The sequence below is a fragment of the Aythya marila genome (genome assembly GCF_965140915.1).
Source record: "Aythya marila genome assembly, chromosome: 3".
Classification (NCBI taxonomy): Eukaryota; Metazoa; Chordata; class Aves; order Anseriformes; family Anatidae; genus Aythya; species Aythya marila.
The window spans coordinates 61648241-61663325 of record NC_139044.1 but is presented as its reverse complement, the minus strand read 5'-3'; the positions used below and the strand labels follow the sequence as shown (position 1 = coordinate 61663325).

The window sequence follows — 15085 nt, the reverse complement described above, 5'->3', positions numbered from 1 at the left end:
GGGAGTAGCCGTGGCTCTGGGAAGAGAGGAGATCAATTAAAGAATAGAGGTTAGCAGAGAGAAAAAGGAGAATGCAGGGCCTAGAAAACATGAGAGGTTTCATAACATCCCAGGAACAGCTGTCATCATTTAGTTTTGGGGTATTATTCTTGGGAAAGCTTGAAATTGTCTATCCTGGAGATGCAATAGTTTTGCTAAGTGTGTGTTGGTTTGTGTTTTTTTGTTTTTTTATTATTATTATTATTATTTTATTTTTTATGTCAGGACTTAAAACCAGAGTTTGCTCTTGTTCTTATTGTTGAACTGCACATGAAAGACCCCTGGACATATTGGTATAGCCACATCCATAGAGCTCCCTGTTATTCATCCAGTCTAAGGTTAAGTCTTTAAAGCTTCCACGTTTTAGTACGCGATCAGCTTCCGATAGCTTTTCATTTCCAGTCACCTACATTCGATGCTAATTCCCTGCTAAAATTGTCAAGCCCGTAGAATAAAATCATTACTTTTGTGTTGTAAATTGTTAGCAATTAGCTGTTGTGGAAGTGTTTCACTTCTTAATTATTGCCTTTCCTGCTTGGTAAAATAGTTTGAAAGCTAATTTAAACTCTGCTCCTGTATGGCTCTGCGCTGGGAGCCATTAGTGTGATTGCAGAGCCAGTTTCAGTCTGGGCCCTCGGGCAATAATTTCTGAGAGTGATGTCATTCAGGGGACGAAAAAGCGATGACTGGCGAGTTCCAGGCATGAAGGAAGCGGTAATTACAGAGGGTTTTTTCATGTCAGCATGACTTGCACGAAGGGCAGACCCAGCTGAGCTGGGCAAAGTGGGTTTTGTTCCCACCTGGTACGCGTGCCCCGCGGTCGCCGTCCCTATGGCAGGTGTGGCTGCGTGTGTGCTGTGCTTTACAGCCTCCTCCTTCCTACCCTTTGCTTCGTTGTAGGAATGGTGTCACCTGGCAGGGCTGGCAGGGCCCGTATCAGCGTGGCCCTGCTGCCAGCCCTGCCTTTGAAGTTGTGTTTGGACAGCTTGTGAGCTCCGTGCAGCTCCGTGCCCGCCGGTGAGCCTGCTGCCGCCGCAGCCAGAGATGGCTGCGCTGCCTTTTTGATCCCTGTCCAAGCTTTCATGTGCATATTCTGTGTTAATCCTGGCACTTCCCAGCTTTGGGACTGTTGAGCTTAGCTTTCAGGTTTGTCTAGCCTTTGTTGCTTAACCTGTCACGGAGCAGAGCAAAGCTATGTTTGGATTTTCCAAGAACCTCCCGTGTGTTCACATACTTTTCTTGCACAATCCACTCAGTTTTACAATTGATCTTGTTTTCCTTTCCTTATCGGCTGCCAAATGAACTTTTGTTGAGACCAGACAGACAAGGTCAAAGAAGAAAAACACCAAAACGACGTGCCAAACACCGTGCAAAGCCAGGAGCAGAATTAGCTGTTTAGAAATCACCCCCCTGTTCTGGTAACTGCCACCGAGACCCCTAGGAATTAGGTAAGCTTCATTTCTTTTCATCCAGGACAACTGTCAGCTTTGACTAAGGAAATCCTTTTTTTAATATTCATTAAAGTATGTTTGGTCCTGCTTCATATTCTTCATATTTACATCCCCTGGCTGTCGACTGATCCCTGATTGCAGATCCGTGCTATTCAAAGGAGCTTTACCACATAAAACCTTACCATGTCCTGGAGCAGGACCAATCGCTGGTATTTCACCTTTAAGGCTTTTTGCCAAAGTTGCTCAACTGTGCCAGGAATTCAGTAAGTGAATATATCAACATTTGGTGCCTCTTTCTGCTGACCAGATACCAAAATATACGTCTTTTGGGTGGGATTTCCAGGTCTCCCCATCAGATTCCAGACTATCTCCCCCTGATCAGCACTGGCCTGTGCACCTGAAGGAAAGCCTTTAAAAGATCAGCAGGTCGTGTTTCTGTTTCTGTCGCAGCTTATGTTTAGTGCTTGGAAATTGCTCGGAGAACGGGCCGTTCCTATAAAAATCATAAAGAATCCAAATAGTGTGATTTTTGTGAATATTGTCCCCACTTCTCACCCCACCCTGGCCTCTTGCAGGAAGCCTATCTTGGATCGTCCTTCCTGCCACGTATGTAAGAGCACACACGAGGGCGAGATTCAGGACATTTCTCCTGTAGTGAGCTAACGCAACTATTGCATCAGAGGCAGGAACTGAAACTCGTTGGGTTTCACGTCTGCTGCTCCAGCTTGGTTACTGGGGAAAGCTGTCGAGATCATTGTTCTCCGCTATTCGGAGCTCAAGGAGGTGTGATCCGTGGACTTGGGCCCTGGGCTTCCACCTGGGAAGTTAAGATCATCCTGCCCCCCGATTAGATAGTGGCAGAGTTACACACGCCCTTACCTCGTAACAGGAAGAATGGTAAAGAATCAAAATGTCAAACTCATGCAGTTTTGTTTCTTTCCTCCTGTTTACACACACTAGAAGCAATGCAAAACCAAAAACCACTGGCAATAAAACAAGCATAACCTCCTGACCCAAAGACTGCTAACTGGTCCTCTTCCCAAATCTGCCAGGCCGGCAGTTTCAGCAATAACAATAATTTTGGCTACCAGGATAACACGCTTGAACTGGCTCTCTGCAGCAGTGTTAAAACAAATCCTGATGAGAATTAAGAGAAAAGTGTAAAGAAAATAAAATCCTACATTTTAATGTTGGTAAGGGTTGGAGGTAGGACAGTCCATGCTATTTCCCAAACACTTCCCAAACTGCCAGCTGCTTTTTGTTAGTAGGGCTGTGCACATTGGTCAGAACACCTCAACGTTAATTAGCTGGGAAAGCTGTGTTAAAACTGTCTTGATTATTTAGACAGATAACAGCTCGAGAGTGCTGTCGCTGCAATCAGTTACAGAATTTGGATTCATGTTGCTTGTGTTACTGTAAAGTATCTTTGCTGAAAGTTGATTTAATTCAGAGGAGGGTACACATTTATTTCAGTATTTTTATTTTCACAAACGCCATTTAGCGAGATAAGAAACCTTGAATTTTGTCCAACAGTGTATTTTGTGTCTCAGTGTCACCAGCCTTGGTTTTTCCTTATTTTCTTGTTGTACAATGCTGGAAAAATTCCCAGCATTGAACTTTCTTGTAAAGCAAAGAGCCGTGCCCAGTGAGTTGTGAGGAAGCACATTGTTAAGAAAAGCTTCCTTGTCTGGAAATACATGTAAATCTGGGGGGGGGGGAGAAAAATCCACGAACTTGCCAGACGATCATTTCTAATTTTACAGCAATCTAATAGTCGTGGGCGTCTGCTTTGTGACTGGGATTGTTTGACTGCACTCAGTAGCAGAAAATAAAAAATAAAATCCCGAGTTGAAGTCTTAGCTTGTTAATAAATGAGCTTTCTTTCTGGAGCCTCATACCAGCAGCGAACCTTCCAGCCAGATTCACTCGAAGGAGACTTTTCTTGTCTGAACTTGAACTGTTGCCATTCAAGGAAATGCTGAAGTGAAAATAAACTCCTTTAAAGTCAAAGTATCATTTGACTTTGTTCCTCTTTCTGTTTTCACTGCCTAGGCAATTTGTTTACTTGCTGGATTTTTTTTCAGGCTGGGACTTTCCAGTGACGTTTCATCAGCTGGAAAGAGAGTGGAGTTTTTCACTACTGAGCAACTTCGGGGTTTTCCATTTTCCCAAACTCTTCCCCCATGCAAGTTATAGTTGATGATACGAACCTCGTTTGGTTTTGTTTCCCTCTGTAGAGAAAGAGATATGCAACTACAAAAGCCTTTAATTTCTCCTGCTCCAATGTCATCAGCTTTCTTTTGTCTGTCAACAGCAATCTGAAATTTATTACAGTTTTCCCCTTCTTCACCATTTCCCAGAGCTACCCCTTGTACCTCGTTTCCCCCGACGAAACCTTGTTCTGGACCTCACCAGTTCTCAGCATTAATATTTCATCCCACATATCTTCTGTCTTTGTCTGTGTGGCTGGCTGCTTCAGTCTTGCTAAAACCTTCGTGTTTACTCTGTGCTTATGTCCTCTTTCAGCTACCCTTGGTGTCTTTTGTTCGTATTCTGCCCTACGTTCAAAATATTCACGTGCACTTCTTGGCACGAGCTAGCATCTGCTGCCTACCTGGTGTACTGTCTTGATGTCACCGGTTCCTTTATTCTTTACAGTGTGTGGGTAACTTACATCATCCTTTTCTTCTGTTATTACTTTCTTGGTGCTGTTTTCTGCAGTGCTCCTTGTACCTCGAACATCCACCACCAATTGTCTTGTTTTTAAATCAACCCTCAGGAGCAGACAAGTCAGAAATGACATAGATAGAGATTGCTGCCTGTCATACTAAGATGAAGGAACTACAGGAAAATTAAACATCTTTAATAGAAGAGAGCAAGGTCTCGCTACTTGACACTGATCTATTTTAATAATATGCCAAAAAAAATGCAAACATCACTGAACTACTTGCAAAACGCCACTACTATAACTGCGTGTGCTGTGCTGTATCCCTTGAGAGACAGGAAAATCAATCAGCTGCTGCTTACACTTGCTCTCGAGATCTGGGTTATAGCATTCCAAACGCCAGCATTCCAAATGCAAGATTTATGAAATGCATGCAAGTCCCCAAAGCAAGTGATGTTGTTTTTTCTAGAAAGATTAAGTAAATACTCGAGTAAGGCTGCCATTAAATGGATTTCTGGCCTCCCCGCCTTCCTTTGGGCACGTAAGCACGTATGCTCGCACAGAGCTCTCACTGGCTTTAATAAGAGCTGTATGTATTTATGCAGAAGCTGCGAGACTTAATAAGATGTGTTATATTTCTTAATTGCAGCACACCTTGCCAGTGGGCAGTGGTAGAAAAGGATGGCCTCGAATATTAGGAGTAGAGGGTATGCCAAATCCTGCTGTCCGTTCACCAAGACTGGCATGTACATACTTTAGGAAGGCAAATAAATTCCTTTAGAACAAAGACGTCACCTTCCTGTCAGTGATCCGTGGTCAATTGACAAATGCAAGTCATAACCAAAGGACTAATTCTACATTAGTGTTAAAATCCCCATTTTGAAAGAAAAACTCACGTTGAGCTCTACTGAGTTGAATACCTGTAATAAGCAATCTTAACAGTTGCTAAAATTAAACTTTTAATAATGTTCCACTAGGCAGTTCTTAGTAAGTATGTACTATCTTGTTATTAAAATATACCTATCATCAACCATTACAAAAACTTCTGTCTGACCAAGCACCACGGTCTGTTCCTTACACTTTATCTGAACTTTAAGTAGGAGAGGTGACTGATGTAGATGGTGAGTAAAATAGGAGTCATGGAACATAGTTCCCGTATGTGGTAATATAAACCAGGAAAATTGTGTAACTTGTTGATGACTTCTGGAATTTACATAGCACTGTACAAACTTGGGATTGCAGTGTTCATTCATCGTCATTTACAGCTGTGAAATCAAATGGACTTAGTCTCTGTCCTTCGCTATTTATGAGCTTTATTTTGAGATAGGGATGAATGCTTTGTCTTGGAAGTACGTTTTGCTCACAGACAAAACAAACTCTGGGACAAAACTGTGTTTGTTTCCATACAAATGTGTAAGTGGGACAATTTGATAAAAATATCTTTCTGATAGTGATTTGCATGATACTTTGGGAACAAAAGTTTCCTGGATTGAACACAGGCAGTGGACTTTTTGTTACACAATGTACTTTCAGTGGCGTGATCTGTCACTGCTGCCTGCTAGATAGCGTATCCTTATCAGTCTGTATTACTCCTGTAAAAAGGCATCTGGCTGATGCAAACGTGGGTAAGTCATACCAAGAGGTTTCTCTGTTACACCTATTTATTTATTAGTTGTTTTTTCCTTCTGATCCCTTTTCAGTTCTTACTAGTTCTCATGTGGAATGCCACAGCCAAGCCCCTAAGTAGCACTCCTGCTTTAAACTACCTCAAACAAAGTAGATCAGCAAATATACTTTGTGCATACATAGCATTGGCACAGCCAGTGGGGTAGTAGGCTGAGATAACCTATTCAGGACTTGGCACTGATCCTTGAAATTGAATTCTCAGTGCAGGAGAGCAGCATTTTGGTGGGTTAGTACAGAAGCAGCATACCCCTGGGGCTGAAAAACACCAGAGAAAAACACCATGGGGAGATCTGCAGACATGGCTCCAGGTAGATTCACCAGAAGTATGAAGAAAGGATAAGCAGGTCAGTCTGGTGCTAGAGATTGCTTGCCTCTCTTCATCGACTTGCTGGGGTGGGCCTGCAGGGCTGGCGAGTACCCACTGCAGCCGCTATCTCCCCCAGCATCAGAAATGAGTCTATCTCTGAGGTGATTAACACCATTAAAACTGGATATACATGTATTCATAATGTGTTTGTATGCCATGGTTCCTACTGAAGAAAACAATATTTAATGCTAAAGAGATGAGTGGAATTGAACCGTCCTTTGTAGCCGAGTCCAAATTGTTGTACATGTGGTTTTGCTACCCATAGAAAACAGAACAAACAAACAAACAAACCCAACAACACAACCTTTTATGGTGACAGTGAGTTTCAGTAACAGATGCAAAAGCACATAGCCAGATCAAGAAAAGTGGATGTAACCATAGTTTACTGACTATGGTTATCCGAGAGCTGTCCTGAGTTTCTTTAGGCTATGGCCTTTGAGCTTTTCCAAACTCTCCAATCAAATTCCTTTCACAAAGTCCAATAAAATAGGGCTAATAGGGCTGCTAAGATGGTGAAGGGCCAAGAGGGGGAGACACACGAGAAGCAGCTGAGGTCCCTTGGCCTGTTCGGCCTGGAAAAGAGGAGGCTGAGGGGAGACCTCATGGCGGCCTACAGCTTCCTCATGAGGGGAGCGGAGGGGCAGGCTCCGATCTCTTCTCTTTAGTGATCGGTGACAGGACCCGAGGGAATGGGGTCAAGCTGAAACAGGGGAGGTTCAGGCTGGGTATCAGGAAGAGGTTCTTCACTGAGAGAAACTGTGACGGTGTTCTGATATTTGGTGGCAATACCAGATATGTGTAAGGCAGCCTGAACAGTCCCCATCTTGTCCCAGCCCTGCATACTCCTTCCTGACTGTCTGCTGCTTTCTCCTGGGAATTTACCCACACTGTTTATCCAGCCACAAAACGAAAACGACACGAGGAACTTGACCCAGCTGCTACCAGCAAGGAGTGAGGGGGAGGCTTGTCTGCAGCCTGCTTGCAGCAGCTTTTCAGCTGCATCGCTTCCCTGTTTTTTTTTTTTTTTTTTCTTTATTTTTCCTGAGTGAGCACAGACAGCTGCTCAGCACAAGGGAGGAATCATGGAGCAGAAAGGATGTGTGAGCCCAGTGCTCACAGCAGGGCTCAGCAAAGCGCTCGGGGCTGGCTTGCAGCTACTCAAGCCCTGCTGTCCTGCAGCCTGCAAAGCCGAGCAGCTTGTGCTGAAAAGAGGCCTGCAACTAGAAGCAGGGTTGTGCTGGAAACGTTGGTTAAACAATGCCTCGGATTTTAATTTGATGCAGTTAGATACATAAAAACTCCTTTCTGCATGGCTGGACCTTCAGCTGCCGAGTGGGTAAAGAAGATTACCTAGCAACAGCTCTGCCCTTTTCGATGCTGGAACAAACTACCGCGGAGAGAAGAATGGAAAATAATTAAGTGGGTTGTGTTTCAGGACAAAATGCCTCGTCTTTTCAGTCTGCCCGCTCCCTTTGTGGTAATCAAAGTTTGCATCTAACATGCAAACAATCAAAACAGGCTTCCTATTTTAAACCAGCACACCCTTATGCGTAACCAGGATTATGTCCATGCTGTTCATACTAATTTGAGACCCTCTATCTCTGTGTCATCGCTCAATAATTTATGTGTAATAAAGCATTTTAGATCTATTCATGACTCTCCGCAGTGGTGTACAAAAGGTTCCTGGCACGTTTTTCTAATTCTCCATGTTAGAGTATTTGTGTAGGTAGGGCTTGATTCACAGTCCACTGAAACTGGTAAAAGCCTTTCACTTAACTTTAGAAACCTTAAAATGTGTCCCATAGTGGGTCTCTGCCAAAACATCCAATTATAGTCAAAAATAAAATACTGAACTCGTTTTAGCACATCTAACTCTTGATACGTGGAAGGCTATGTGGAGATTTTTCTCCCCGAAGGGATTTTTGAAAAGCAGTTTCTGAATAGCAGAAGTAGATAAAGGAATTCACAAAATGACTTTTCATAGAAGAGTTAGGATTTCTAAGTAAAAGCCCACATCTTTTCAGTGTGGAAAGATTGTTTAGCCAACCCCCAAAACTTCAAACTACTGGATATAGGGAGAACCTCAGAGGCCCAGGAAGCTAATTTCAGTGAACTGCAGCCACCTTCATACCTCCTTCCCTTTCCCAAGGACCTTAATCTGAGTAACCCCTAGAAGTCCACCTGGACAATGACAGTTTCATACCCATATCGATTAAAGGTTTGAGTATGAGTAGGTTTATTTGCATTAATCCTAACTACGTGCAGAAGGCAGTGGAAACAAGCATGGATTTCAAGTGTGGTTGTATGGACAGCGAGGGAAAAGGGTTAATAATTTCTCCAAGGCAAAGCCCATTCCATAATGTCTGTCATAAATAATTACTGTGTGATGTAGCCTGAGCTGGTGAGAATTTGGAAAAGAGTGCTTCTAGGCTACTTGCAATGTGTGTGAAATGAAAACAGATTTCTGCTCCTTTCTCTAAGGAATGCTCGGAAGAGGCAAATCTGCAACCTATACAATGTCCTTGTCTAAAAGGACACTTACCAACTTACTCTGAAGGTTTCTGAGAGCAGGGATGCTGCATATGTATATATTAGGACATTCCTCTTGCTCTGTGCTTGGTTTTGAGTGAAGCTCTTGCAGGGAAAAGTGGGATGTGTTCTTGTAAAGCTTGTTCCACAATGAATACTGACAGAAAGAAAAGCTATTTTCATAAGGCAATGTTTGAGCATCTGATTTTCTCTATATGTTTGCATACATATATTTTGCCATAATTTAATTTGTATACAATAAAAAAAAAAAAAAAAAAAAAGGCCATGTGGCTGCTAGGCTAATCACTTTGCTTTACTTCTTTTCCTTCATCTTTGGCCAGTTTCTTGGGACATATTCAGGACTGCAAACACCTCATGATAGAGACTGTGGTCTTCATTTATACGTGCACATTACAGTGCATATTTTGTATATTACAGGCATATAACTCTGCAGGTATTTTCTCACATACTGTATTATAGCTAATACATATGTTATTCTTCACAGGCTTTATGCTCACGTATATCCATAGTATACATATCCATAGGCTCAAACTTAGGATGCAGAATGTCAGAGAGTGCCTAAGGGGAATAATCTTGACTTTGTGTGACTGATCACATGAGAAAAATATTTCTACCAGTATAGCAACCCAGAATTTGATCATCACGTACGCAGGTTTGTAGGCTGAAAGACAGACTCGCTCGGCTATTTCAGGCTGTCGAGGAGTGATAACCCTCCAGCAGTTACTGACTGCTCTTAGTCTGCCTCCCACACTATCCAGGGCCTCAGTGGTGCAGTTTTAACCACGGCCTCCGCTCAGGGCAGGATTTTTACTGAGGTGTCCATATTCAGACAGTACAGAAACTAGAAAGTGTAGCAACCGTTTTACTTTGTGGAATCTAGTGACTTACCACATCATCTCCAAAGAGTCATGACATGCTTTCCACTTACTTAAATTAGAGTTGTTCCACTTATATATTATGTCACGCTTTTCCCTACTGCGAGTTATTTTCCACCATGAAGTTTTAGCTGGTTGATTACTTTATCCACACTCAGAGCAAAGTCTTACCGGATGACTTGATTTTATGCAATGGACCAGATCTTGAATGGTTCATCCAGATACTTTTCAAAGTGTAGTTTTCCACTGAAAATTATTCCTCACAGCTAAATGAGTTACACCACAGGTGTCCAGGTCAAACCAGAAGAACACTAGGGAGATGTCCTAGTCCTTCAGGAATGACAGGTGCCTGTTGTCCAGCTGCTTGCCTCTGTACATCGAGCACACAATCATTGCAGTTGCAGAGGAACAAGAGGAAGAGGAAGACATTTTGTTTTTTTTTGGACCTGCATGTCACTGTGTGAAGTCACATACCTCAGAGGCTTGAGCTGAAAACATCTTTGCGAATGAAACCCTGAAGGGAAATTTAAGATTTATGTAAAGACTTTACATAAAGCTACTTATATTGCATCAATTAGTCGTGCAGTTTTATTACTTTTACACAAAGGAGGGTGTAGTCTATATTCTACTAAACGTCTGGTTTGCCTTCTATGTGAATTTCTATTAAGAACTGTATCATAATCTTGCACTAGGGAATGACTCCAGAATTTGATTTGGCTGTTTCCATGCTGTTTCCTGTTTATTTTGGACAGGAAAAGTAACTGTACTTTTAACTTACGTCATTTTAAGTCTGTGAGGTTGTAGTGCCCCCTAATGTCTTGAAGACTGAAAACTAATTTTGTTGCTGAGCTCTCAAAGCTCTCCATAGGAAGAACGCTGTAAGTGTTATCAAATATCTCAGAGCACTTAAAACTATGCTTGAACATCCCTTTTTGTTATTTTATGCACACAAGGAATAAAATAGTTTCTTTTTGACATCTTATTTTCTCTCTCAACCTGGGAAAAATAATTTGTCTCAGAAGTTAGGTTCTTAATTATTCATTGACACCAAAAAAGTGGGCATGATTTAAAAAATGCTGAGCTCCTAGCATTTTCTTTTGATTTTTCATAAGAGTTGGAGCATACTCAGCGTGTTTTAATGTAGGTGTGTGTATTAAGTTCTTTAATATGTATGTAGGTATGTATTAAGTTTTGCAATAAGCATATGCAACCCCAATATTAACTTTCACTTAAATGTAAAAGTATGCTTTCGTTGTACTGTGTGTACTGTGGTATTTTTTTGTTTTGTTTTGTTTTGTCTTGTTTTTTCTTTTTCTTTTATTCTGATGCTATTAGAGTCTAAGTGCTTTTGGAATAAAACATGACTACAGTATCAAAGAAGTTAAAATATTTATTCAAACAGTGCTCACCCCTCCCCAAAAAAGCTTCATGCATGCTGAAAGTCATAAAGGAACATTGTAATTAGTCATACATGTTGTCACAAGTCAGACTGCTATGAACATAAAAAAAAACAAGCAAGGAATGTATTAATTGCATCAGTAAACCAAAAATAAAAATACAGTTTGCTCTGTTACAATTCTTATATAATAGCTTACTAGTTTATGACATCAAGTTTCTTTTCAGGTGAAGACCTGTACCATGAAGTGGAAAAATAATCCTGCGTGAATCACCTTTGCCTGCATAGTTAGCATCTTTCACAATTACTTTCACTGAAATAAAACCAGTTACAGTCTCAGTTCTGTAAATATGTTTTAAAAATAATTTAAATCATTTTTTAAATTTTTTATTTTATTTTTAATTTTTATTTATATTATTTAATAATCAAAAATGTCTATTTCAAAGAACATATTGAGGAAAGGTTTCATTTTCTTATTACATTCATTATTACTTTGCAAACTCATGGAAGATAATACTATACTGAAGCAGAACAGAAATAGGGTTGTTGACATATCAGTATAGCACACTGTTCTTCCTTCAGGCAAAATACCTTGGTGGTCCACTTTGCCCAGAACAGGGCCAATGTAATGAAATTAGCTAGGTAGTTACAATATTAATATATTATGTTAAAAAGGTAAGATTATTCACCAGAAACAATTTGGATTAAATGTTCAGTTTGTAACTAGGAAAAAGATTTAAAGTGTGTTTTTTTGTGTCCTTTTTTTTTTTTTTTTTTTAATCTTTTTTCTCAACTCATGCGAGAACAAAAACGCAGCTCTCCACTACCAGAAACAGTGCAGCTGAACTAAAATCATCAGAGGAGTCAACAAAGCCATGGTACAAGGGATGAACCTCATCCCAGAAAAATCACTTTGACTGTAGCGTCTGCTCTGCCAGGAAAAAGATTTGAATTGGTGAGCAGAAACCAGTGAAGGTACAGGAATTTTATATAGAAATACCTCTAGATAAAAAAGAATTGGTATACAGAGAAGCACTAAGGGAATGTTATATCACAGACTATTAAAACACTTGTAATTTATTTATTTATTTATTTTTTCAAAGCAATCCTTGAAAGAACCACTACATTCACCTGTTTTTCCTGTTCAAACACAGCAAGTGCAGGCTTTTGAAAGCCACGTGGAATATCTGGGAACTCGGTGCCCTCTGCTGGTACATCAGGAAAAAGTGTTCTTAACTACAAAGTCAAGCAGGAAAATACGGCTGTTCACAAATAAAGCTATTGATGCAACACACAAACCATCAACCTGTGCCTGTGTAAATTGTTTCAGAGTGTCTAACGTGTCAAAGTCCAGTGTAAATTACATTTGCAGAATATGTAAGATGTCCATCCATGAGCTGTAAGTAATCTGCCATTTCAGGTCACAGTTATAGCATATTTACTGTTAAAATCTAGATGGATTTTACACCAACTGGAAACAGAACAGCAGTCATCGTGCTGAATACTGGCTGTGACACCATTTTGTGGAAAAGATGGAAACAACCTTCTCTCTCTCCAAGAAACACCTTTCTCATTCTCAAACAGGCATCACAGTCATTGTTCTTGGCACGTGATGTGGAGCAAGATGGTACGTGGCAAACAACGCTTGATAGCGTGGTGAAGGTGCTCAGCTGAATCACAGAATCAGAGAATTGTTGGGGTTGGAAGGGACCTCAAGAGATCATCGGGTCCGACCCCAAATGGCTATGTGCATTACGCTGTTTGCCAGAGGGATGCCCTGAACCCTGCTCAGCCAGAAGGAGGTTAAACGCTGAGTGCTGTCTGGTGAAACTCATTTTAGCTAAACTCTCTACTTTATGTTGAAAATTTCAAATATTTTATTTGCCTTGTGCGTTGCTGAATAAAAACATGTACATATACTCCCAGTTTAACTACACCTCTTTACATGAAAGTAACTGCTCTCTGCAGCTGTTTTAAAAACCGTATCAGATCCTTACAGCTAGATGATGAGAATAGATTACTGCTCATTCATGAGATATTTTTGTACTACTCTGCACCTCTGAAAATGGTTTCGTTCCTAATTTTGCCGTGCTGGTGACGGTAGTGTACTGAAATCAGAAACTGGGACACTTGGGGTTGGTTGCTCTTGGCTTCTTGAACGCTCCCGGCACTCGTTTCACTTTCTGTTCCGGCTGGTCTCTGGCACCACCTGGTGCCTGACTGCTGCTTGTTCTGCACAGGGAAAATCAACATCTGATTTCAAACATCACGCAATAATGTTTTAATGGACGTGTGTTGAACAGTTAAGGAAAATAATAGAAATAAATGGTCTTTCAGTGCAGCGAGGCTGTTTCAATTCTGACAAGAATTCTAAGATTAATATAGAATTATATATATTAATCACAAATTCAGAAACTTGTAACATAGCATGAAAACATAGTGAATCTGCTACGCAAGCTAATTCACTGATACCTCAATTACTTGACTTAACTCGAGGGAGAGTTTGTATATTATCCTCAGTGAGAGGATATTCTAGGGAAGAAACTCCATCTAATCAAATCTAGAGTACTAAAATGCAGCAGGAAACATGGCCACTGTATGAAGCACTGAAATGTATTTAATGGAAAATAAGTTATGCTTCACTGAAACCACCTTAAATGGCTTTTTGTTTGTTTGAGGTAAATACAGAATGTAAGCAGACTGCTTTATGGCCATGGGGAGTTTTTGCTGGTGTTTGTGCAGAAACATAGCTCATGTTATGTGCACATAGTCGCAGGCCTTATCTTTCTGGCTGTGCCTGAAGGCCTGGTGCAGCAGCACCTCTCGTTTCCCCGATACTCCATTTGTGTGCAGCTCAGGACATTTCCTAGCCTGGTGCATCCTGCTTTGGCAACCCTCATTTCCTTTTTCTTTCCAACAACGTGCCCGGCCTCCCCTGAAGCCCACGCAAGCCTTCCTGCACACACGACAGCCTTTGCTGACACTCCAGCTCGTGTTGCACGAGCCGTGCCCACACATTGCCAGGAGAGCCCCTGTGGGCTGTTCCTCCCTGTCCCCACAGCCCTGCTGGAGGAGCTGGGGACAGTTTATGACATCCCCTCTGTGTGGGCTGATCCTGGCCATGTCAGTGATCTTGGCTATGTCTCAAATCTTGGCCATGTCTCTGCTCCTGGCCGTGTCTCCTTCATGGACCAAGCAGCCCTGGGCTGGCCACTGGGCGCAACACATCCCCCACTCTCCACAGGGAACCTCCAGCCCCAGTGTGCCTTTTTATTATTATTTTTGGAGCTAAGGGAGACCGGTATGTCTATTTATTATCATTTTTAGAGTAAAGGGTGACCAATACATCTTTTATTATTATTTTTGAAGTGGAGACCAATATGCCTTTTTATTATTATCATTTTTGGAGCTAAGGGAGACTGATGTGTATTTTATTATTATTTTTTGGAGTTAAGGGAGAGTGATATGTCTTTTTATTATCATTTTTTTTTTGGAGTTAAGACCGATATGTCTTCTATCACGATCATTTTTGGGGTTAAGGGAGACCGATGTTTTTTCATTATTATTTTTGGGTTTAAGGCAGACCAATACACCTTTTTATTCTTTTTTTTTTTTTTTTTTGGAGTTAAGACCGGTATGTCTTTTTATTGTTATTTTGGGGGTTAAAGCGGACTGATACATCTCTTTATTATCCCGCGTGGGGTGAAAGCAGACCGAGGCGTGCTTTTACTACAACTTCTGAAGCCCTGAGGGGCCCTCGGGGCCGGCTCCCCCCGCTCTCCCCTCACGGCCACCCCCGGAAGCGGAAGCGGCGTTGGGGCCGAGGCGGGGCCGGCTCTGAATGAAGGCGCCGCGGGCCCGGGGCCGGGGGCGCCGCTGAGCGCCGCGGGCCCGCAGCCGGCACCCACCGCCCCCTAACCCCGTCCCCATCCCCGTCCCCCTGCCCCCGCCATGTCCTACAACAAGATCCCGCCGCGCTGGCTCCACTGCCCCAGGAGGGGGCAGCCCGTGGCAGGTGAGCGCCCGGCACGGCCCGGCCCGGCCCGGCCCTTTTGG

The 15085-nt window shown here is 42.1% G+C and overlaps 1 protein-coding gene across 2 annotated transcripts in view; it reads left to right on the top strand.

Annotated features, from left to right (window-relative positions):
• The first annotated feature begins 14922 nt into the window (after nt 1-14922).
• The window catches only part of RNGTT (RNA guanylyltransferase and 5'-phosphatase), a 180506-nt gene continuing 180343 nt past the window's right edge, over nt 14923-15085 (top strand). For both annotated transcript variants that reach the window (XM_082756487.1, XM_082756486.1), the window contains exon 1: nt 14923-15044. In XM_082756487.1, the coding sequence (XP_082612613.1) occupies nt 14981-15044 (64 nt within the window). In that variant the 5' untranslated portion in view covers nt 14923-14980. The remainder of the gene's footprint in view (nt 15045-15085) is intronic.